Source organism: Zootermopsis nevadensis, unplaced genomic scaffold (assembly GCF_977971745.1).
Source record: "Zootermopsis nevadensis isolate Lab colony 2312 unplaced genomic scaffold, Znev_1.0 Znev_ptg000019l, whole genome shotgun sequence".
In the NCBI taxonomy this organism is placed as follows: domain Eukaryota; kingdom Metazoa; phylum Arthropoda; class Insecta; order Blattodea; family Termopsidae; genus Zootermopsis; species Zootermopsis nevadensis.
In genome coordinates, this window is record NW_028259151.1 from 5133249 (window position 1) to 5157980 (window position 24732).

Sequence of the window (24732 nt, forward strand, 5' to 3'; positions counted from 1 at the left end):
GTACCACCACTGCCGTCTTCGTTATATTACACAATTCTGACAGATGGTGTTACCTGGCAAGGGGCGATGTCTTGCGCTTGCGCATGACTTCGCCCTTAGTAAGCCTTTCGGTTGGTTGGCCTTTTTGCCCACTGAGCTACCGGTACCACCACTGCATCTTAGTTATACTACACAATTCTGACAGATAGTAGTAGTAGTATTCTTAACTCTTAGTATACAATATTCCACACATGTATGACTGCGGGACAGTGGAAACTGACAAAACAATGAAATGTGTTTCAAGGCTATTAAATGAGACTACAAATACAATACTCCTGATTTTCGATAATAATCGACCATGATGCGAAACCCTTTTTTTGTGTTACCACATATCGTAAGTGTGAATGCATAATAAGTTCAGATTGACAACGGGTAATTTTGAAGTGATTGCACAATATGTAATGTGCCCCATTAATACGGATCAAAGTGTTTTGGCAATGTTTTATCTTGTAATGGCGAAGGGGAGTGGACGTCTATTCGCAATACAGTTTCACAGGTTTGTGCAAGGTTGTCCATGGTTTTGCCCTTATAAATCAGTAAGTTTGAAGATTCAAGGTAAATGATTTCGTGTCAATAATAATGGCATAAAATACGATAATATATAAATACAGTTCTACTCAGTTAACACTATATTTAACCTGTTATTCAGAAACAGCATAATTTTTGGCTTCGAAACGATGCATTTTGCTGCAAATACGTGTTTCTTTTTTTACATCTGAATGTCCTTTGCACTTGTAGATTTGCACCATTTGTTATAATTGTAGCCAACTGTTATCCTCTACAAAGTTTTGGTAATGTGTGCAATTGTCAGCACATAGTAATAGGACCATACCCATTCCTTTCAGAAGATGACTGTCCTCTGGGATGTTGCACCATGTAGTGTGGTGGATATTGAAATCTCCTCCCTCATATGTCACATACATGCTATTCCATTTTTTATCAGGTATGATGTTTTAGGATGACAGTTTTACATTTAGTCTTTCTTTTGTTGTAGTAAAAATCTTTTGATTATGTTAAAATGAGATAGACCTAAGGGGTATAGGAAGGGCATTCCTACTGAATTCAAGGGTCTCAATACTTTATTATAATTTGTAAAAAAATACACACTTGTTTTATATTTGTGCAGTTTGTCATGACATGAAAATGATGTACAGTAACACACTTCTTCTTAAATTAGTTTTCATACACAAATTTCTAGACTGCAATTTCATTTCTACATGATGAGACTTCTTTCACAGGACACACCTCATTCTCTTCCCAGCATATCATGTGCATGCTTTCACCTAGAACTTTGGTGTAATTGCTAAATATGACGATCCTTTATAATTATATGTTCTGAATTATAGATAATTGAAACAATATCAATGTAAGTTCTCCATAAATCTAAATTGCCATTACAAATAGTTTTTCATGGTTTTGCATATAAGAACCAATTGCTACTTTAACCTATTTCTCTTATGAACAGAAGCATGTATCTGAATTTCAGAACTGTGTTTCATCTCTGTTACACATAACTAACAGGTACGAATCTCAGTTTACAGTTAGTTTTATTACTCCTTTTGTTTGTCATCTCTTCTGAGCAAAGTGTTGTGAGATATTGCAGTTACATCTTTCAAAATTCACTGGATAACTGTACCACACGCATATAACAGACTGTGCATGTTTATATGTTTATGCAACATAAAATAGTTGTGGTTGGACATTACATATGCTATGCAAGGAGGAATGACTTGTTGTATGCTTTAATATTGTCATTGTACAGAATATTTTGTGTAAATTAGTGGTTGGAATACCCCATTTTTGTTGAGGCACTGTAGTCAAAACAGTCTGAAAAAATTCTGTAATCTGTTAATATGTGGAAATGGCATTGTCCTGCCCCACCCCCACTGCCAGGTCTGGACTGTCTAGAGCAGGTTGGTCCAACTTTTTTCCTTGGTCAGGCCAGAATATTTTTCCTGTTGGACCCAAGGGCCAAGAAATCCCTACTGTTACTAGATGTTTTTGCATTGTCATTATCTTTAGTCATATTGATACTTGTGGGTTATCGGGACACATCGCTTTAAAAATAGGTTAGGTTAGGTTAGTTGTCATTTATTGAAATAAAATATAATAACTTTCAAGTATATGTCATTTATCCACACACACATTAACCTAACCTAACCTAACATATTTTTAAAGCGATGTGTCCCGATAACCCACAAGTACCATCATATTTATTCAGAAATGACAAATTACCATTGCATATGCCGAAATATACATTTGAAAGTCAAGTGAGAGCACTGAGCAGAATGTTCTTTTACCAGTGATGAAATATCAACTTAAAAAAATGGGTTTGTACTAACTAGTGAAAAGTAACAAATACTTTCGCAGGCTGCCAGTTGGACCACGCTGGTACTTCTGCTTGATGTTTGTGAGGTGCCCCAGCCTGAATACTACGTGTATTTTAATTGAATGGTTATATGATACCAATTACTAATGCAGACACAATGTTTTCAAATAGTTATACTTCCCTGACAGATGCCTGTAGTTGTTGAAACAAATATCCAACAAATCCAAGATTATTTATAGGTTAGGTTGAACAAAAGTAGATTGATTTAATTTTGTTCAGGTCATTATGTGATGCCAGTATTCTGTCTGGTAAACATAAATAAAACATTTTGCGTAATGTTTTACAGTAGTTTAACTTATGTTGCAGATATGAAATATGCTTAAGTATGTGGTCACCACATTATTAAATTGCTTTTGTAAAGCCAATTACCACTTTCTTCCCCCTGCCCTTTCAGAGTAAACAAACTGATCATAACCTGAGTCCAGTCTACAAGGAGGTTTAGATATGAGTGCAGTATTTTCAAGAACACGTGTTTACTTTAATAAGTATCCACTTTTGAGAGGAGTAGCCACATATGCAGTTATTTGGCCTGTATCAAACCTGTGTCAGCAGGCCATTTCTGGAAAAGAGAAATTTGACTTTCTGCAAGCTCTGCGTTACAGTTTGTTTGGTGCATTCTATGTTGCACCAACACTTCATGGATGGCTTAAGCTGTCTGGTCTTATGTGGCCACAGATGAACTTGAAAACTGCATTAACCAAGGTAATACTACTTTTATGTTTATTTTTTTAGTTTATTTTCTGTTCTTGTGTTGATTATTATACCATTATTTATATATTTGGAGAATCAGTATATCTTTTCTTACTATCTGTATCTTTTCAGTGTCGCATGTTTCATTAAAAAGGAATTTGATTATCCATAGGCTTACAGTGATAACTACAGAACATTCATCCACTATGATGACATTAGCTACTTTTACAGCTGTGAAAAATCTCTGGATGAAGTGTATTAAAATGGTTTATGATTGCTTTTAGGCATGTTTTTTTCAAGTATTTTAATTGATTTTGTATGGGTATTTGAGAAGGTAAAATCAAGTAATATGCCATATGGTTAAGAGAGTGTCTTTAAGTTGTTTAAATCAGAACCTTTCCTCCATTCCAAGTGCAGACCCCAACTGAAATTATTTTTATTATTACATTAAAATTACTATCTTCAATCCCACTCAAGATCATATGCTGAAAGTCATTTATCACCATATACATACATGTATGTTACTCTTCAAAATCTTTTCTGTCTGTTGTAATATTCTATTTAATTTATTTATGGGTTATTTAATGATGCTGTCTGTAGCTCACATTAGATAGCATTCATTATTATTGGATGATGAACTAGGCAGATTGTTGAAGGAGTTGGTCAAGGTATAATTTAACTTTCTGAAGGACAAATCTAAACTAATTAGTATGTAACATACTCATACTCCAAGAAAACATGCCACATCACAGTTACAAAGTTCATACATTTAATGATGTTTAGGAAAATTTTTGCTCTTTATTCTGAGAAACAAATAAATACCATAAAGGGACTATGTGGGCAACATACCAAGTTACACATTTGGATTGCAACTCTGACTACGACAGTATTCGTAAGCTTTGATGAAAATGTAACAAGCTAAATTAGTTTTTCAACACTATCTGATGCCAGATTTGTTTTCTGTGTCCCAAAATTTTGTTGTATGTTGGTGTATTGTCTGATGAAGTATTTCCTTGTCAGGATACACTTTGATAAATTTTTTACGAACAGCAGCAAATGATTTTGATGTGAAGTATTGTTCAGGAATGAACATGTTCTGTATGTAAATATGCCATGTTCATATGTTCACATCTTTTACACAACTGGCATGGGAAGCAGCCAAACAACCAGAGTGACTGAACTAGACTCAAGTGCCATGGGGAAGTTTAGAGGAAACTGTTACCTGGGTTTGGATCTAGTTTTGGTTTAATTTTTGTACTGTAACATTTTACCTACAGAGTGTACTTATATGATAGGGTGTTGAGGAGGATATTTGGGCCTAAGAAGGAAAATGATGGGGCATGGCAAAAACTGCATAATGATGAGCTTAAAAATCTGTACTCCTCCCCCGGTATATGTCAGGGTGATTAAGTCAAGAAGAATGAGATGGCGGGGCATGTAGCGGGCATGGATGGGACAAGAGGTGTGCACCGGGTATTGGTTGGGAAGTTTGAGGGGAAGAGACTGCTGGAGAGACCTAGACGTAGATGGGAGGATAATGTCAGGCGGGATCTATGGGAGATAGGAGTTGAAGGAGACAGGATTTTGTTGGCCCAGGACAGGGTCCGGTGGAGGGCTTTGGTTAATTCGGTGATGAACCTTCGTGTTCGGTAAGCCATCTAGTTAGTTAGTTAGGTAGGTAGTGAGTGAGTGTACTTACATGTTTTGTATGATTGATGCTGGGTTGTGTTTCAAGTGGTACATTCTGTAGTTACTAGCTTTTCAAGGTTCTATCTTGACAATTTTCCAAAAATGTGCCATGATTTCTTTCTTTCCTCTAACATGACTGATATTTGTCATACATGTATTCATAACTTGGTTGTACTTGTGGGATTTGGACTGTAATTTTTTTAAGAATTTGTCCACATTTGTTTGTTTACTAAGTTTAATGTTTATGTTTCAATTGTAGTTGCTCATTCACTGTGCTTCTTTTATGTCTGAAACCCCTTTGTACATTATTCTAATTAACCCTTATCATCTCAGTATAATTACTTTCTCCATGGAACCAAGTCCTTCTTAAGAAGCCAACATACATTCAGTCACTCAAGAAGTTCCTAACATTTTGTGGAACCTGAAGGTTCATTATCATTTTCACAAGAGCCTGCCACTGGTCCCTAGCCTGATCCAGATGAATCCAGTCCATACCACCCCATTCTATTTCTCTAAGATCTATTTTAATATTATCCTACCTACATCTTCTAGTAGTCTCTTTCCTTTTGGTTTGCCCACCAAAACTCTGTATGCATTCCTCTTCTCTCCCATTTCCTGCCTGTCTCATCCTCCTTGAATCAATCTGTGTAATTATATTTGGTGATGAGTGCAACTTATGAAGCTATTATGAAAGTTTCTCCAGCCTCCTAGCAATTCATCCCTTTTACGTCAAAAATATTGTCCTCAGCACCTGTCCTCAAACACCCTTAGTGTCAGAGATCAAGTTTCACTCCCATACAGAACTACAGGTAAAATGATACTTTTGTATATTTTAATCTTTACATGTTTAGACAGCAGATGAGAATACAAAAGGTTCTGAACTGAATGGTAGCAAACATGTCCCAAATTCAGTTTGCTCTTAATTTCCTCATGAATCAAATTTTGATTTGTTACTGTCACGCCCAAATATCTGAACTTTGCCACATTTTCAAAGGATTCATTAGCTATCTTTGTGTTACAATTTTGCCCTGCATTCTGGTGATGAGACATCAACATAAGCTTGTGTATGTGTGTTTTTATGGAATATTTATTATCTCCCAGTAAATTATCTCATCGGCATAAACCAGAAGCTGACGTGTCCCATTCAGTGTCGTTCCCATCTGCCTTCCTCGACATTCCTAATTGCATATGGTGATTAAGTATATCCTTGTTTAAGACCATTTTGAATAGGAAATGTGTCAGACAAATGTTTACCTAACGGATTTTAATATAGGTTTTGTTTAAACACATTGTAATAAGCTGAGCTATTTTCTTGGGTGTACCAAACTCGAGAATATTGTACAGTACTTCCCTTCTAACTGAATCATATTTTTTCTTGAAGTTTATGAACAGCTGATGTACTGTCTCATTGTACTCACATTTTTTATCTAGCAGGTGATGAATACAAAAAATCTGATCAGTAGTTGGCCTGTTACGTCGAAACCCACACTGATGATACCATCATATGGGAATAGGGGATTTAAATTCCTGTATTATGGGGCTGCGGGTTAACAGTCTGGTCGTGTGATGCACAGCCAACTGGACTGCACATGAAGCACAACACAACTCAACTTTAATCAGTTTCCCTTTTTGTTTATTGTCACCAAGGTCCCTTAAATTCTTATCCCCCTTTGCTGGTATTTATTATTAGCTTTTAAGAATCACATGACTTTTTTATTGCACTTGTTTTGCTATTCACAGTATTTTTCTCTTCATAAACTTTCATTAGTTTTCTTCACCTGTTCCTGAAAGAAGCAATGCATGTTTTGTGATGATCTGTATGTCTGTTTCTAATAACTATTTAACCACTATTAACTTTTTAGCCATCTGAGTGTTTTTGAAAGCAGGAACACAACCACTGTTCAGTATATGTTTGACATTCTGAAGGACATGCACCTTTCATTGATTTATTTTTGTTTAGAATAATAAGTAGTAATGTTATAACCAAACAGAATATTTATAATTGGTCTATATGCCAAATCACTGCAGGATTTCTAAAAATGAATCAGAAAGGTCTTAACTGTTTGAATTTGTTCAACTTTATCTGCATGTTATATTTATTGATATTTTTTTTTCAGGCAATATTGGAACAATTTAGTTATGGTCCATTTGCCATGGTATCATTCTTTTTTGGAATGAGTCTGTTGGAAGGGAAATCATCTAGTGAAGCTGCAAATGAAGTTACTGCTAAGTTTTGGCCAACCATGCAAGTGAGCATTAATATATTGCTATTACAAATTTGCCCATAAAATGATGGGAAAATCATACTTAAAAAGAAACTTCTTTATTGAAAAGTGTCTCAAAGACTCACATAAAAATAAAGATCATTACTCATCTTCTCTTAATTACAAAAGCTGTGAAGTATTAACATGCATTCATCTGTTTTGCTATGTTGTATTGGAAGTATGTGTACATAGTAGGTCATGGGTTAGGGAACAGACTTTGTTTTAGTCCATTTTTTCCACAAAACAGCATATAAAAATTAAAATCAAGTAATGTATAACAAAACAAAATCATTACTAACCTTTGCATAATTAAAGAATGTTATATGAATTAATGTAGTGCAATCTCAAATATGATCTTATACTGGGATCGACCCATTCTTCAAGTGCCTGAGCACTGCGGGTCCCAACTTTTCATTGGTTCGATCTGTAGACATTCGGTAGGACTCCTTGGACAAGGGATTGGCCCGTCGCAAGGCCTCTACCTGTACACAGGACAGCACAATACAGAAAAATGCTGACTAACATCCATGGCTTGAGTGGGATTCGAACCCACGGTCCCAGCGACCAAGTGGCACAAGGCCCACGCCTCAGACCGCGCGTCTACTGAGGACCCCATGATCTTATATTGAGGTTATAATAACTTTTAAGTTATAATGACCGAGCTTTGTTATACAGAAATACTTGTACATTGTAAATCTTGGATGAACTATCACATACTCATAAATATTATCCCATAAGACCCAAAACTTCTTAACAGCAAATGAGTAGTAACTGTGCTACCAGTACTTGCTTATTACACAGACAAGGCATGGATTTATTTAGAAGCAATAAGTAATTAAAATAATAAATTAATACTGGGTAAAGAATTGAGGTTCTTATGCCTTTGAAAATATAGATTGGATTATTATGCCATGTAGGATTATAGGTGGTTAATAACATTTTTTGTGGGGGGGGGACATATCATGTCCATCTCCTGGGTAGAAGTGATCAGATTGTTGGCAGGCCTGATTTAGTAACCAAGAATAAAACTTACGGTGAGCTGATTCCTGTATAAGGCAGTATAGCTGCATACATAGTAGTTTCTTATGTATAGAATGATGAAAGATGTGGCCTTTGTATATTTACATAAATGTTTTTAGATGTTACATTGAAATGGTAAAGGATAGAGTTGGTGGTCTATATTTTCATATTCAAAGACTTTTATGAAAGGCGTACATGTTTTATGGTTGTCATTTGTAAAGACGAGTTGGAAATGTTGCTGTAAATACTGCACATGTGAAGTTTTATTAAGTACAGAATTATGAAACTGAAATAAGTTTGATATAGAAAGGGGTGACATCTTAATTCTGTGTAATCTCTTCATTTGGAATGAACTATTGGAGAATATTTTTAGAATCTGTCTGTTGTAGAGAGACTTCTTCAGCAGGAAGTGATTTAGACATATTTACATACAGAAGTGTAGTTAGTACGACTGCAGCACCAAGGCCTCAAGCCTGAGGGGGCCTAAATTAAAATGTAAATATGAACAAAAAGTAAAAATATATTTATTTTGTACAGTCTATACACAAACGTTTGAAGTTTATTGGTGTTGTAAAAAATTATATAATATTAAAACATTTTATTGTGTAAAATATTATATTAGCGCTTTTAATCGTAAATACGATTTTACATATTTTTTAGCGCTTTTTATTAAAACGACATGTTTCGACGGGTAATACCGTCGTCTTCAGGTTTTTATCAATTTAAAATATTTTAAAAACTATTAGATATTTAATGCAATATATTATAATGATCCGTAGTTCTGTTTGTAGCTTTCCATTTTCATGGTAAGTTGCTTATTGTAGTCAGACGTTATATTTATCTGTGGAATTAATGTTTAATTATTTTCTTGGAATGAGTATGAATTGACATAGGAAATAAATAAATAAATAATCGTATAAATATATATTAAAATAGTAAACGAGGAACATACCAAGAGGTGTTGTGTAGAGTAACGTGCGTCTGACGGCTGGTGAAAAGAATCTGTGTCTGGTGTATGTATGTTGTTTGAGGGTTATTTAAAAAATTAATTCAGGGCTATCCAGAAGGCTTTTGCAATTTTATTTATTGATATTGGGCATGTGAGCTTGTCTGGTGTGTTAAGGGTTAGAATTGTGTAGTATGAGGACCCGTTTTTATGGTGACACATTCCATCATACATTGCAGTTTATCCTGGTAAAGTAAAAAAGAATATTGATAAGCATTTACATCTGCAGTGATACAATGCAGACAGCTGTTCTACATAGAAATGGCAATGGAATGTTTATGCTTAAGCTGTGCTCTTACTTATTAGAATGATTTAATTGCAGGTTGGAGTTTTCGTGTGGCCAGTGGTACAGACTGTCAATTTTACTATTGTGCCAGAGCGGAACCGTATTGTGTTTGTGGGATTTTGTAGTATGGTCTGGACATGTTTCTTGGCATATATGAAGCAGCTAGAAACAAATAAATTAGGAAAGCCACAATGATGTTGCAGTGTTTGGGACTAGGTTCTATTTTTTGATATAATGAAGCATTGCATTCATTTACTTCTCTTTTCAAGCAGGAAATGCAGATGATAATGGTAAATTCCATGTTTATCATTGTTGTTAGTCATATACATTGATAAAGAAGTGATTTGCAGGTAATGGTTGTAAGTTATGTGTTAATTATTCCAGATTTGTAGATACGAAAATGGATTATAATTTAGTAGGAATCTAAAATAAATTATTTGGGACCTCCGTACTGTATCGATTTGACCACCAAGGCTGAAATAAATATGGTTAAGTGATGTGCTCATTACTAATTCTGATATTAGTGTAACTGATTTTTTTTTTTTTTGCTATCTGCATGACATCTTTTAGCTATCGTTAAAACTGCACTGAGTGGAATGTAAAAAAAAATTGTTGTCCCCAGATTTCACTGCTGAAGTTCAGTGGGTAACACTAGTTTTCATGTTGTAAACTAAATCCATTGTTGAGTATTAACCATTGCTTTGACAGATATAATGGTAATTATCTTCAAGGTGAATATGTAGAGGGGCAAGTTCTGGAAGTCTTGTGTACTGCATGCCTTAGGTGGCTACTTAACGTTTGATGGTGGTGATTGAAGTGGAGGAGTGGCCATTATCCAACAGCAGAGAACCATGTGGCAAAACTGCTCAATTTGGCTCCATAGACAAGCTGCCCATAAGGACTTCATCGGCCACCCGAACTCAGGCACTCCAATGTCACATTTCCTATGGAAGTGAAAATGAATTGTCATAGTGGTGCCTAGCAAGGGATGATGTCTTGCGCTTGTGCAGGACTCCACACTTAGCTTTTTTGGTCAGGGGTTGGTTAGCTTAGGTTATGCTAGGTTAGTGATGTGCATGTGCAGATGGTCATTCACAATGATCAGCTGCCCTTGGGAATGTTTTGTTGAATTTGGATACATTGGGTTAGGTAAGTTTAGGATATGTTAGTGATGGGCATGCTTAGATGACCACCCGTAATTCTCATCTGCTCATCTGAAGGTTTTATTGAATTTATGTTGGCTTAGGTTAGGTAACGTTAGTAAGTTGCCTGCTCATACAACCATGCATTTGTGCAGACTACCAAACCTAATATTCAGGAGCTAGGGGGCAGATTTATTACAATTTGGTTGTTACGTAAGGTTGGATTACGTCATTTTACGTTCATGACGCGTAATGCTAGGTTTGGTTGCATATTTAGTACAATGAGGTTACATAGATTAGGACTGGTCAGTGACGCAAATGCCCAGACGATCATCCGCAATATTTATCTGCTAGAGGCCAGATTTAGTAGAATTTGTTTACGCTGGGAGAGGTGGGGCTGGGTAGGGTTAGGTTAGTGACTCACATGCGCAGACGGCCATGAGCAATGTTCAGCTACTAGAGTGCAGATTTAGTAGAATTCTGTTGTATTAGGCAAGGCTGAGTTTGTTTGTAGTATAAGGTTGGTGACGCGCATGCGCAACGAATACGAGAATTCGCAACCACTGTGGGCAGTTTTCAGCTCTTAGAAGGCATATTTCGTTGAATTTTGTATCGGGTTTGGTTGGATTACGTTGAGTTACTGATCCGCATGCTCTTAGTATGCACACATTTCAGTGGCTGCGGTCAGTTTTACTAGAATTTGGTTACGTTGAGTATTCGAAAATGTTTAATTTTTTTCGTCTTTTGGAACATTTCTGAACTTCTTGAAAATTTTTAAAACTATTCCACCAGATAACCATGCCGGGTGAGACCGGGTACGGAGAATTTTGAAAAAAAATTTCGGAAAATGTTCAAAAAGCGCACACAACTAAAAAAATTAAAAAGTTTCGACTTGTTTTTTTTAGAAATTTTGAAATGTCTTCGTTTTTTATAACATCAGCTTTTCTATATTTCTGAAAAAATTTCAATATTTTGAAATTTTTTCGAAAGTCGTTCAACCAGACACCGCATCGGCAGAGGAGTCAGGTCAGGAGAACTGAAAATTTTCTAAAATTAAGAGAAATAAAAAACGTTGGAAAATGTTCAAAAAGCGCACAAAACTAAAACATTCGGAAAAATTTCAACTTAAATTTTTTTTAAAATTTGCGAACATTTTTCGTTTTTCATGATATTTATGAACTATTTGATGTTCTTTTAAAAAAATTGAAAGATTTCCTATTTTCGAAAGTCGTTCCACCAGACGACAGGACGTACAGAGACCGGGTGCGGAGAACTGAAAAAATTATAAAATTAAGAGAAATCAAAAAATGTTGGAAAATGTTCAAAAAGCGCACAAAACTAAAACATTTGGACAAATTTCAACTTCAATTTTTTAAAACCTGCGAACGTTCTTCGTTTTTCATAATATTTATGAACTTGTTGTTGTCCTTTTAAAAATTTTGAAAAGTTTCCAATTTTCAACAGTCGTTCCACCAAACAACAGGACGTACAGAGACCAGGTGCGAACTGAAAAATTTATAAAATGTTCAAAATTTTCGAAAAATCGAAAAATTTAGGAAAATGTTCAAAAGGCGCACAAGGCGAAAATTGTTTCAAGGATTTTTTAAATTATCTGAAAAGCGCACGAAACCAAAAAATTTTGAAATTTTTGGAAAAAATTTTGAAATTTTTGGAAAAAAATTTGAAAGTGGAATTTTTCAAAACTTTCTGGTTTTGTGCGCTTTTTGGACAATTTCCAGCGTTTTTTGATTTTTCAATAATTTTGAAAAAATTTCAAAACTTCTTTCACCCCACCTGATGCCATGCAGGACAGATCGCCGTCGGACTGTCTGGTGTAGTGTCTCTGACGAACGCGGTCTGTGCCTCACACGGTCTTCTATAAGCCGAGGTGCGTGATGCAACACGTAATGCAGATACCGAGACGGGCAGGGACACGTTTGGCCACACAGAGAGCGCTGCATAGGCCGGTTGTGCAGAAACCGAGGCAGTCAGCAATCGGAGAGGATCGAGGCCGAGTCCGGCAGAGACAGCGTGAGGCATTCGCAGAGGTTGGCATGCATCTCTTGGTGAGAGTTTTGAAATTTTTTTCGAAAAATCAAAAAACGCTGGAAATTATCTGAAAAGCGCACGAAACCAAAAAATTTTGAAATTTTTGGAAAAAATTTTCAAGTGGAATTTTTCAATTTTTTTTTGGTTTTGTGCGCTTTTTGGACAAATTCCAGCGTTTTTTGATTTTTCGAAAATTTTGAAAAAATTCCAAAATTTCTTTCAAATTTCACCCCACCTGATGCCATTCAGGACAGATCAACCAACCAAAAAGCTAACTGAGGGCGGAGGCCTGCGCAAGCGCAAGCATCGTCCCTGCCTAGGTGAAACCATTCCTGCGCACAAGGCGCATTGCTGGAAATGGTAAACGGTCTTATTTAAAAAACGGAAATTTTGCTAACGCTAACGGGGTTTCGTCGTGGCGGGAGCCTCGACCATTCAAACTGGGATCGGTTGCTGCTGATGGGAGGTTATCCCGTCAGGCAAGTTGTCCAAAGGAATTTGGTTGGTTGGATCTCTGGGGTTTGAACCCAGAGAGGGAGGGGTCGTTTCGGCTGAAGGTCTCTGCGGCATGGGGGGAATATCACTTCAACTGATGGCCTCCATGATCGGGCGGTGGGAGGGTGGCGGGCCGTGCCCCTATTAAGTTATACCCTGGCATTCGCCTTACAACTGAGAAAAAACACGGAACACCTCAGTCAGGGTAGCCGAGTAGTCTAACCACTCGTTGTGCCGACTTGTCCGTCGTTTGGGGACGGCCTCGGCTGGCCTGCTGAACATCGGTCGCCCTCGGTTGCCCTTGGGCGACCTCTGGCAGCCCTCATTCTGCACGAGTGCCTCCCGAGTTGCCGGACTAAGGGGTTCCCCACACCAGCTAACCTCGAGTCAAATCTCTCGGTCAGTGCTCTGGTGTGGTCGGCAAAGAAAGGGACCCCCAGATCCTCATGTATTTGCCTGTTACTAACGTACCAGGGCGCGTTACTAACAATGCGAAGACACTTGGATTGCAGAACTTGCAGCTTCCGGACGCGGCTGCAGGCAGCTGACCTCCAGATCGGGCATGCGTAAAACATCATGGGACGGATGAGCTGCTTATAGAGCAGCACACCGTTCCTGACGGACAGGCCACTTCTCCTATTGATGAGCGGGCCTAGCACACCTAATCGTTGCGCCGCCTTCTTTCCCACCTGGTTGACGGGCGCCGACCAGGTAAGCCCGGCGTCAAGGGTGACCCCCAGATACCGAGCTGTTTTGACCCATTGGATCGGCTGTCCGAGAAACTGCACTGCTCTGGGCTGTTGGATGCGTCTTCTCGCCGAAACGAAGAGAACCGCGGTGCTCTTCGAGACGTTGATAGCAATCCTCCAGGCCCTGAGCCAGAGCTCAAGTCTACTGAGGTAGGTCTCCACATACCAGACGAGAAGCGTTGGGCTACGGGACGTGGCTACTAGAGCCGTGTTGTCCGCGTACTGTGCTAACTCGACGTGGCGGGACGGAGTGGGTATGTCGTTGACATACAGACTGAAGAGCACAGGGGTCAGGACAGATCGCCGTCCGACTGTCTGATGTAGTGTCTCTGACGAACGCGGTCTCTGCCTCACACGGTCTCTTACGTGCCGTCTTCTGTAAGCCGAGGTGCGTGATGCAACACGTAAGGCAGATACCGAGACGGGCAGGGACACGGTCGGCCACACATAGAGCGCTGCATAGGCCAGTGGTGCAGAAACCGAGGCAGTCAGCAATCAGAGAGGATCGAGGCCGAGTGTGGCAGAGACAGGGTGAGGCATTCCCCGAGGTTGGCATGTATCTCTTGGTGAGAGTTTTGAAAAAAATTTCAAAATTTTCGAAAAAAATTTCAAAATTTTCGATAAATCAAAAAACGCCTGAAATTATCTGAAAAGCGCACAAAACCAAAATTTTTTGAAATTTCTGAAAAAATTTTGAAAGTGGAATTTTTCAAAATTTTTTGGTTTTGTGCGCTTTTTGGACAATTTCCAGCGTTTTTTGATTTTTCGAAAATTTTGAAAAAATTTCAAAATTTCTTTCAAATTTCATCCCACCTGATGCCATGCAGGACAGATCGCCGTCGGACTGTCTGATGTAGTGTCTCTGACGAACGCGGTCTGTGCCTCACACGGTCTCTTACGGTCTTCTATAAGCCGAGGTGCGTGATGCAACACGTAAGGCAGATACCGAGACGGGCAGGGACACGGTCGGCTACACAGAACGCTGCATAGGCCGGTTGTGCAGAAATCGAGGCAGTCAGCAATCATAGAGGATCGAGGCCGAGTCCGGCAGACACAGGGTGAGGCATTCGCCGAGGTAGGCATGCATCTCTTGCTGGGAGTTTAAAAAATTTCAAATTTTCGAAAAATCAAAAAACGCTGGAAATTATCTGAAAAGCGCACGAAACCAAAATTTTTTGAAATTTTTGGAAAAAATTTTGAAAGTGAAACTTTTCAAAACTTTCTGGTTTTGTGCGTTTTTTGGACAATTTCCAGCGTTTTTTGAATTTTCGAAAATTTTGAAAAAATTTCAAAATTTCTTTCAAATTTCATCCCACCTGATGCCATGCAGGACAGATCGCCGTAGGACTGTCTGATGTAGTGTCTCTGACGAACGCGGTCTGTGTCTCACACGGTCTCTTACGTGCCGTCTTGTATAAGCCGAGGTGCGTGATGAACACGTAAGGCGGATACCGAGACGGGCAGGGACACGGTTGGCCACACATAGAGCGCTGCATAGGCCGGTTGTGCAGAAACCGAGGCAGTCAGCAATCGGAAAGGATCGAGGCCGAGTCCGGCAGAGACAGGGTGCGGCATTCGCCGAGGTTGGCATGCATCTCTTGGTGAGAGTTTTGAAAAAAAATTCAAAATTTTCGAAAAATCAAAAAACGCTGGAAATTATCTGAAAAGCGCACAAAACCATAAAATTACGAAATTTCTGAAAAAATTTTGAAAGTGGAATTTTTCAAAATTTTTGGTTTTGTGCGCTTTTTGGACAATTTCCAGCGTTATTTGATTTTTCAAAAATTTTGAAAAAATTTCAAACTTTATTCACGCCACCTGATGCCATGCAGGACAGATCGCCGTCGGACTGTCTGATGTAGTGTCTCTGACGAACGCGGTCTGTGTCTCACACGGTCTCTTACGTGCCGTCTTGTATAAGCCGAGGTGCGTGAAGCAACACGTAAGGCAGATACCGAGACGGGCAGGGACACGGTCGGCCACACAGAACGCTGCATAGGCCGGTTGTGCAGAAACCGAGGCAGTCAGCAATCGGAAAGGATCGAGGCCGAGACCGGCAGAGACAGGGTGAGGCATTCGCCGAGGTAGGCATGCATCTCTTGGTGGGAGTTTTGAAAAAAATTTCAAATTTTCGAAAAATCAAAAAACGCTGGAAATTATCTGAAAAGCGCACGAAACCAAAAATTTTTGAAATTTTTGGAAAAAATTTTGAAAGTGGAATTTTTCAAAAAATTTTGGTTTTGTGCGCTTTTTGGACAATTTCCAGCGTTTTTTGATTTTTCGAAAATTTTGAAAAAATTTCAAAATTTCTTTCAAATTTCATCCCACCTGATGTCATGCAGGACAGATCGCCGTCGGACTGTCTGATGTAGTGTCTCTGACGAACGCGGTCTGTGCCTCACACGGTCTCTTACGTGCCGTCTTCTATAAGCCGAGGTGCGTGATGCAACACGTAAGGCAGATACCGAGACGGGCAGGGACACGGTCGGCCACACAGAACGCTGCCTAGGCCGGTTGTGCAGAAACCGAGGCAGTCAGCAATCGGAGAGGATCGAGGCCGAGTCCGGCAGACACAGGGTGAGGCATTCGCCGAGGTAGGCATACATCTCTTGGTGGGAGTTTTGAAAAAAATTTCAAATTTTCGAAAAATCAAAAAACGCTGGAAATTATCTGAAAAGCGCACGAAACCAAAAATTTTTGAAATTTTTGGAAAAAATTTTGAAAGTGGAATTTTTCAAAAATTGTTGGTTTTGTGCGCTTTTTGGACAATTTCCAGCGTTTTTTGATTTTTCGAAAATTTTGAAAAAATTTCAAAATTTCTTTCAAATTTCATCCCACCTGATGCCATGCAGGACAGATCGCCGTCGGACTGTCTGATGTAGTGTCTCTGACGAACGCGGTCTGTGCCTCACACGGTCTCTTACGTGCCGTCTTCTATAAGCCGAGGTGCGTGATGCAACACGTAAGGCAGATACCGAGACGGGCAGGGACACGGTCGGCCACACAGAACGCTGCATAGGCCGGTTGTGCAGAAACCGAGGCAGTCAGCAATCGGAGAGGATCGAGGCCGAGTCCGGCAGACACAGGGTGAGGCATTCGCCGAGGTAGGCATCCATCTCTTGGTGGGAGTTTTGAAAAAAATTTCAAATTTTCGAAAAATCAAAAAACGCTGGAAATTATCTGAAAAGCGCACGAAACCAAAAATTTTTGAAATTTTTGGAAAAAATTTTGAAATTGGAATTTTTCAAAAATTGTTGGTTTTGTGCGCTTTTTGGACAATTTCCAGCGTTTTTTGATTTTTCGAAAATTTTGAAAAAAATTCAAAATTTCTTTCAAATTTCATCCCACCTGATGCCATGCAGGACAGATCGCCGTCGGACTGTCTGATGTAGTGTCTCTGACGAACGCGGTCTGTGCCTCACACGGTCTCTTATGTGCCGTCTTCTATAAGCCGAGGTGCGTGATGCAACACGTAAGGCAGATACCGAGACGGGCAGGGACACGGTCGGCCACACAGAACGCTGCATAGGCCGGTTGTGCAGAAACCGAGGCAGTCAGCAATCGGAGAGGATCGAGGCCGAGTCCGGCATACACAGGGTGAGGCATTCGCCGAGGTAGGCATCCATCTCTTGGTGGGAGTTTTGAAAAAAATTTCAAATTTTCGAAAAATCAAAAAACGCTGGAAATTATCTGAAAAGCGCACGAAACCAAAAATTTTTGAAATTTTTGGAAAAAAATTTGAAAGTGGAATTTTTCAAAAATTGTTGGTTTTGTGCGCTTTTTGGACAATTTCCAGCGTTTTTTGATTTTTCGAAAATTTTGAAAAAAATTCAAAATTTCTTTCAAGTTTCATCCCACCTGATGCCATGCAGGACAGATCGCCGTCGGACTGTCTGATGTAGTGTCTCTGACGAACGCGGTCTGTGTCTCACACGGTCTCTTACGTGCCGTCTTGTATAAGCCGAGGTGCGTGAAGCAACACGTAAGGCAGATACCGAGACGGGCAGGGACACGGTCGGCCACACAGAACGCTGCATAGGCCGGTTGTGCAGAAACCGAGGCAGTCAGCAATCGGAGAGGATCGAGGCCGAGTCCGGCAGACACAGGGTGAGGCATTCGCAGAGGTAGGCATGCATCTCTTGGTGGGAGTTTTGAAAAAAAATTCAAGTTTTCGAAAAATCAAAAAACGCTGGAAATTATCTGAAAAGCGCACGAAACCAAAGATTTTTGAAATTTTTGGAAAAAATTTTGAAATTGGAATTTTCCAAAAATTTTTGGTTTTGTGCGCTTTTTCGACAATTTCCAGCGTTTTTTGATTTTTCGAAAATTTTGAAAAAATTTCAAAATTTCTTTCAAATTTCATCCCACCTGATGCCATGCAGGACAGATCGCCGTCGGACTGTCTGATGTAGTGTCTCTGACGAACGCGGTCTGTGCCCCACACGGTCTCTTACGTGCCGTCTTCTATAAGCCGAGATGCGTGATGAACACGTAAGGCAGATACCGAGACGGGCAGGGACACGGTCGGCCACACAGAACGCTGCATAGGCCGGTTGTGCAGAAACTGAGGCAGTCAGCAATCGGAAAGGATCGAGGCCGAGACCGGCAGAGACAGGGTGGGGCATTCGCCGAGGTAGGCATCCATCTCTTGGTGGGAGTTTTGAAAAAAATTTCAAATTTTCGAAAAATCAAAAAACGCTGGAAATTATCTGAAAAGCGCACGAAACCAAAAATTTTTGAAATTTTTAAAAAAATTTTGAAATTGGAATTTTTCAAAATTTTTTGGTTTTGTGCGCTTTTTCGACAATTTCCAGCGTTTTTTGATTTTTCGAAAATTTTGAAAAAATTTCAAAATTTAATTCAAATTTCATCCCACCTGATGCCATGCAGTACAGATCGCCGTCGGACTGTCTGATGTAGTGTCTCTGACGAACGCGGTCTGTGTCTCACACGGTCTCTTACGTGCCGTCTTGTATAAGCCGAGGTGCGTGATGCAACACGTAAGGCAGATACCGAGACGGGCAGGTACACGGTCGGCCACACAGAACGCTGCATAGGCCGGTTGTGCAGAAACCGAGGCAGTCAGCAATCGGAGAGGATCGAGGCCGAGTCCGGCAGACACAGGGTGAGGCATTCGCAGAGGTAGGCACGCATCTCTTGGTGGGAGTTTTGAAAAAAATTTCAAGTTTTCGAAAAATCAAAAAACGCTGGAAATTATCTGAAAAGCGCACGAAACCAAAGATTTTTGAAATTTTTGGAAAAAATTTTGAAATTGGAATTTTTCAAAAATTTTTGGTTTTGTGCGCTTTTTCGACAATTTCCAGCGTTTTTTGATTTTTCGAAAATTTTGAAAAAATTTCAAAATTTCTTTCAAATTTCATCCCACCTGATGCCATCCAGGACAGATCGCCGTCGGACTGTCTGATGTAGTGTCTCTGACGAACGCGGTCTGTGCCCCACACGGTCTCTTACGTGCCGTCTTCTATAAGCCGAGATGCGTGATGAACACGTAAGGCAGATACCGAGACGGGCAGGGACACGGTCGGCCACACAGAACGCTGCATAGGCCGGTTGTGCAGAAACCGAGGCAGTCAGCAATCGGAAAGGATCGAGGCCGAGACCGGCAGAGACAGGGTGGGGCATTCGCCGAGGTAGGCATCCATCTCTTGGTGGGAGTTTTGAAAAAAATTTCAAATTTTCGAAAAATCAAAAAACGCTGGAAATTATCTGAAAAGCGCACGAAACCAAAAATTTTTGAAATTTTTAAAAAAATTTTGAAATTGGAATTTTTCAAAATTTTTTGGTTTTGTGCGCTTTTTCGACAATTTCCAGCGTTTTTTGATTTTTCGAAAATTTTGAAAAAATTTCAAAATTTAATTCAAATTTCATCCCACCTGATGCCATGCAGTACAGATCGCCGTCGGACTGTCTGATGTAGTGTCTCTGACGAACGCGGTCTGTGTCTCACACGGTCTCTTACGTGCCGTCTTGTATAAGCCGAGGTGCGTGATGCAACACGTAAGGCAGATACCGAGACGGGCAGGTACACGGTCGGCCACACAGAACGCTGCATAGGCCGGTTGTGCAGAAACCGAGGCAGTCAGCAATCGGAGAGGATCGAGGCCGAGTCCGGCAGACACAGAGTGAGGCATTCGCAGAGGTAGGCACGCATCTCTTGGTGGGAGTTTTGAAAAAAATTTCAAGTTTTCGAAAAATCAAAAAACGCTGGAAATTATCTGAAAAGCGCACGAAACCAAAGATTTTTGAAATTTTTGGAAAAAATTTTGAAATTGGAATTTTTCAAAAATTTTTGGTTTTGTGCGCTTTTTCGACAATTTCCAGCGTTTTTTGATTTTTCGAAAATTTTGAAAAAATTTCAAAATTTCTTTCAAATTTCATCCCACCTGATGCCATGCAGGACAGATCGCCGTCGGACTGTCTGATGTAGTGTCTCTGACGAACGCGGTCTGTGCCCCACACGGTCTCTTACGTGCCGTCTTCTATAAGCCGAGATGCGTGATGAACACGTAAGGCAGATACCGAGACGGGCAGGGACACGGTCGGCCACACAGAACGCTGCATAGGCCGGTTGTGCAGAAACCGAGGCAGTCAGCAATCGGAAAGGATCGAGGCCGAGACCGGCAGAGACAGGGTGGGGCATTCGCCGAGGTAGGCATCCATCTCTTGGTGGGAGTTTTGAAAAAAATTTCAAATTTTCGAAAAATCAAAAAACGCTGGAAATTATCTGAAAAGCGCACGAAACCAAAAATTTTTGAAATTTTTAAAAAAATTTTGAAATTGGAATTTTTCAAAATTTTTTGGTTTTGTGCGCTTTTTCGACAATTTCCAGCGTTTTTTGATTTTTCGAAAATTTTGAAAAAATTTCAAAATTTAATTCAAATTTCATCCCACCTGATGCCATGCAGTACAGATCGCCGTCGGACTGTCTGATGTAGTGTCTCTGACGAACGCGGTCTGTGTCTCACACGGTCTCTTACGTGCCGTCTTGTATAAGCCGAGGTGCGTGATGCAACACGTAAGGCAGATACCGAGACGGGCAGGTACACGGTCGGCCACACAGAACGCTGCATAGGCCGGTTGTGCAGAAACCGAGGCAGTCAGCAATCGGAGAGGATCGAGGCCGAGTCCGGCAGACATAGGGTGAGGCATTCGCAGAGGTAGGCACGCATCTCTTGGTGGGAGTTTTGAAAAAAATTTCAAGTTTTCGAAAAATCAAAAAACGCTGGAAATTATCTGAAAAGCGCACGAAACCAAAGATTTTTGAAATTTTTGGAAAAAATTTTGAAATTGGAATTTTTCAAAAATTTTTGGTTTTGTGCGCTTTTTCGACAATTTCCAGCGTTTTTTGATTTTTCGAAAATTTTGAAAAAATTTCAAAATTTCTTTCAAATTTCATCCCACCTGATGCCATCCAGGACAGATCGCCGTCGGACTGTCTGATGTAGTGTCTCTGACGAACGCGGTCTGTGTCTCACACGGTCTCTTACGTGCCGTCTTGTATAAGCCGAGGTGCGTGAAGCAACACGTAAGGCAGATACCGAGACGGGCAGGGACACGGTCGGCCACACAGAACGCTGCATAGGCCGGTTGTGCAGAAACCGAGGCAGTCAGCAATCGGAAAGGATCGAGGCCGAGACCGGCAGAGACAGGGTGAGGCATTCGCCGAGGTAGGCATCCATCTCTTGGTGGGAGTTTTGAAAAAAATTTCAAATTTTCGAAAAATCAAAAAACGCTGGAAATTATCTGAAAAGCGCACGAAACCAAAAATTTTTGAAATTTTTAAAAAAATTTTGAAATTGGAATTTTTCAAAATTTTTTGGTTTTGTGCGCTTTTTCGACAATTTCCAGCGTTTTTTGATTTTTCGAAAATTTTGAAAAAATTTCAAAATTTCTTTCAAATTTCATCCCACCTGATGCCATGCAGTACAGATCGCCGTCGGACTGTCTGATGTAGTGTCTCTCACGAACGCGGTCTGTGTCTCACACGCCAAAACCAACCAACCAAAAAGCTAACTGAGGGCGGAGCCCTGCGCAAGCGCAAGCATCGTCTCTACCTAGGTGACACCATTCCTGCACTCAAGGCGCATTGCTGGAAATGGTAAACTGTCTTAATATAAAAAACGGAAATTTTGCTCACGCTAACAGGGTTACGCCGTGGCTGGAGCCTCGACCATTCAAACTGGGATCTGTTGCTGCTGATGGGAGGTTATCCCGTCAGGCAAGTTGTCCAAAGGAATTTGGTTGGTTGGATCTCTGGGGTTTGAAACCAGAGAGGGAGGGGCCGTTTCGGCTGAAGGCCTCTGCGGCGTGGGGGGAAGATCATTTCAGCTGATGGCCTCCATGATCGGGGGGGGGAGGGTGGCGGGCCGTGCCCCTATTAAGTTATACCCTGGCATTCGCCTTACAACTGAGGAAAAGCACGGAAAACCTCAGTCAGGGTAGCCGAGTAGTCTAACCACTCGTTGTGCCGACTTGGCCGTCGTTTGGGGACGGCCTCGGCTGGCCTGCTGAACATCGGTCGCCCTCAGTTGCCCTTCGGCGACCTCTGGCAGCCCTCGTTCGGCACGAGTGCCTCCCGAGTTGCCGAACTAAGGGGTTCCCCACACCAGCTAACCTCGAGTCAAATCTCTCAGTCAGTGCTCTGGTGTGGTCGGCAAAGAAAGGGACCCCCAGATCCTCATGTATTTGCCTGCTACCAACGTACCAGGGCGCGTTGGTAACAATGCGAAGACACTTGGATTGCAGAACTTGCAGCTTCCGGACGTGGGTGCGGGCAGCTGACCTCCAGATCGGGCATGCGTAATCCATCATGGGACGGATGAGCTGCTTATAGAGCAGCACACCGTTCCTGATGGACAGGCCACTTCTCCTATTGATGAGCGGGCCTAGCACACCTAATCGTTGCGCCGCCTTCTTTCCCACCTGGTTGACGTGCGCCGACCAGGTAAGCCCGGCGTCAAGGGTGACCCCCAGATACCGCGCTGTTTTGACCCATTCGATCGGCTGGCCGAGAAACTGCACTGCTCTAGGCTGTTGGATGCGTCTTCTCGACGAAACGAAGAGAACCGCGGTGCTCTTCGAGACGTTGATAGCAATCCTCCAGGCCCTGAGCCAGAGCTCAAGTCTACTGAGGTAGGTCTCCAGATACCTGACGAGAAGCGTTGGGCTACGGGACGTGGCTACTAGAGCCGTGTCGTCCGCGTACTGAGCTAACTCGACGTGGCGGGACGGAGTGGGTATGTCGTTGACATACAGACTGAAGAGCACAGGGGAGAGAAGTCCGCCCTGCACAACTCCAGCCCGCATGGCTCGACGTGTGGACGTGGCCGACTGGAAGGACGTCTGGAATGTCCGGTCAGCGAGGTAGGAAGAGATGGTTTTCACCAAGTACGACGGGAAGTTGAGGACGGTCAGTTTGTATAGGAGGCCTTGGACCCAGACTGTGTCGAAGGCTTTGGCGACGTCCAGGAAAACCGCGCCGGTTAGCCGCTTCTCATCAAGGTTTCTGTTGACCCTTTCGACGAGGCGAGCCAGCTGCAGCGACGTGCTGTGTCTGGGTCGAAACCCAAACTGCTCGTCGCGCAGCAGCCCGCGTTCGCTGACCTCGTGTAGGACCCTCGTTAGAAGGATCTTCTCGCAGAGCTTGCCGACCGTGTCGAGAAGACTGATGGGTCTATAGGAAGAAGGTAGCGTGGGGTCCTTCCCCGGTTTCAGTATGGACACCACGCGGGCGTGTTTCCATGCCGAGGGGAAGTGCTGCCTGCGGAGGACCGCGTTGAACACTTTCGTGAGAAAGGTTATCGCTCGTCGTGGGAGATGTCTCAGGACCCTGTTCGGTATACCGTTGGGGCCCGGAGCCTTGCCAACCTTGAGTCCCTTGATGGCCTGGGCGACCTCCGAGGGACTGGTTAATTTCGGTTCACTTGCGGGGGCATACTCGTATGCTCGCATCTCCTCGTTAACCATGTCAATTGCAGCCGGGTCCGACGGGTTGTCTACCGGCTGGAATTGGACCTCAAGGCTGTCGGCCAGGGCTTCTGCCTTCTCGGGGTTCGAGAGAGCCAGTCCTCCCGGCACTATCAAGGGGGGCGACGGAGTGGGGACTCGCATCACCCGCTTGGTCATCTTCCAAAGCGACTGGTCCTCGCAGTCCAAGGATTCGAGCGTGTCTCTCCACTGTTCGTTCCGCCACTCGTTGAGACGATAGGTCACCGACCTCTGGAGTCGATTGACCTGGGTCTTAAGAGCGGGGTCCCTCGTGACCTGCCACCGCCTCCTCAGCCGGTTCTTCAGGCGTATTTCATCCCGAATACTAGCGGGCAGAAGCGGTCGCCTGTCAACGCGGGGTCGAAGCTTGGGAGCGGACGCTGCTGTGGCTTCCAGGATAGCACTGGTCAGCTCCTCGACGCACTTGTCGATTGCCTCCTCGTCGTTTACCACGGGGTTCCCCGGGAGTCTGCTTTCGAGGCAAGCCTGGAATTCAGCCCAGTCCATTCTCGCGAAGTCCGGGCGATCAGGCAGGTTTTGAAAGGACGATCGGCACGTGGTGTCGATGAGGACGGGCAGGTGATCTGAGCTGAGTGCGGGGCATACAGTCAGGTGCACCGGTAGAACGAAGTCCTTGATGAGGACAATATCAAGGACGTCGGGTGTGGCGTTGTGTGTGTAGGGAGCCGTGGTTGGGGAATCCGGCCCGTAGATCAAGCAGGAATTTCTGTTGGCGTAATCACGCAGGAGCGAGCCCCTAGCAGAGATCAGCCTAGAATTCCAGTCCGTGTGCTTTGCGTTGAGGTCACCAGCCAAGAGGACCGGGAAACCCCCGCTTAAGCACTCGGTCAAGTCCGACTCAATCCAGGGCCGGGTGGGTGCGAGGTATGCCGCCACGAGCTTAAC

General features: G+C 42.0%; 1 protein-coding gene and 1 long non-coding RNA gene across 6 annotated transcripts in view; one reads left to right on the top strand and one right to left on the bottom strand.

Moving 5' to 3' along the window:
- Nucleotides 1–199: 199 nt before the first annotated feature.
- LOC110836574 (mpv17-like protein) lies at nt 200–9901 on the top strand. Of its 5 annotated transcripts, none has more exons than XM_022077896.2 (4): nt 200–594; nt 2823–3130; nt 6925–7056; nt 9420–9901. In XM_022077896.2, the coding sequence occupies exons 2-4, from the start codon at nt 2873–2875 to the stop codon at nt 9576–9578; spliced, it is 549 nt and encodes a 182-aa protein (XP_021933588.1). In that variant the 5' UTR covers nt 200–594; nt 2823–2872; the 3' UTR covers nt 9579–9901. The 5 variants fall into 5 exon arrangements, with proteins under 5 accessions (XP_021933588.1, XP_021933590.1, XP_021933587.1 ...); XM_022077898.2 differs by having other exon boundaries at nt 200–575; XM_022077895.2 differs by having other exon boundaries at nt 200–535.
- Nucleotides 8601–24732, bottom strand: part of LOC147873369 (uncharacterized) — a 37615-nt gene continuing 21483 nt past the window's right edge. The window contains exon 2 of the long non-coding RNA XR_015535864.1: nt 8601–10327. This is a non-coding gene — a long non-coding RNA (uncharacterized LOC147873369). The remainder of the gene's footprint in view (nt 10328–24732) is intronic.

Bases quoted from the DNA above. Each gene is read 5' to 3' on its own strand.
- LOC110836574 (XM_022077896.2), top strand. From the start codon at position 2,873: ATGAGTGCAGTATTTTCAAGAACACGTGTTTACTTTAATAAGTATCCA. The intron at 3,131-6,924 runs GTAATACTACTT...TTTTTTTTTCAG, and splicing joins TGAAAACTGCATTAACCAAG to GCAATATTGGAACAATTTAG. The intron at 7,057-9,419 runs GTGAGCATTAAT...ATTTAATTGCAG, and splicing joins AGTTTTGGCCAACCATGCAA to GTTGGAGTTTTCGTGTGGCC.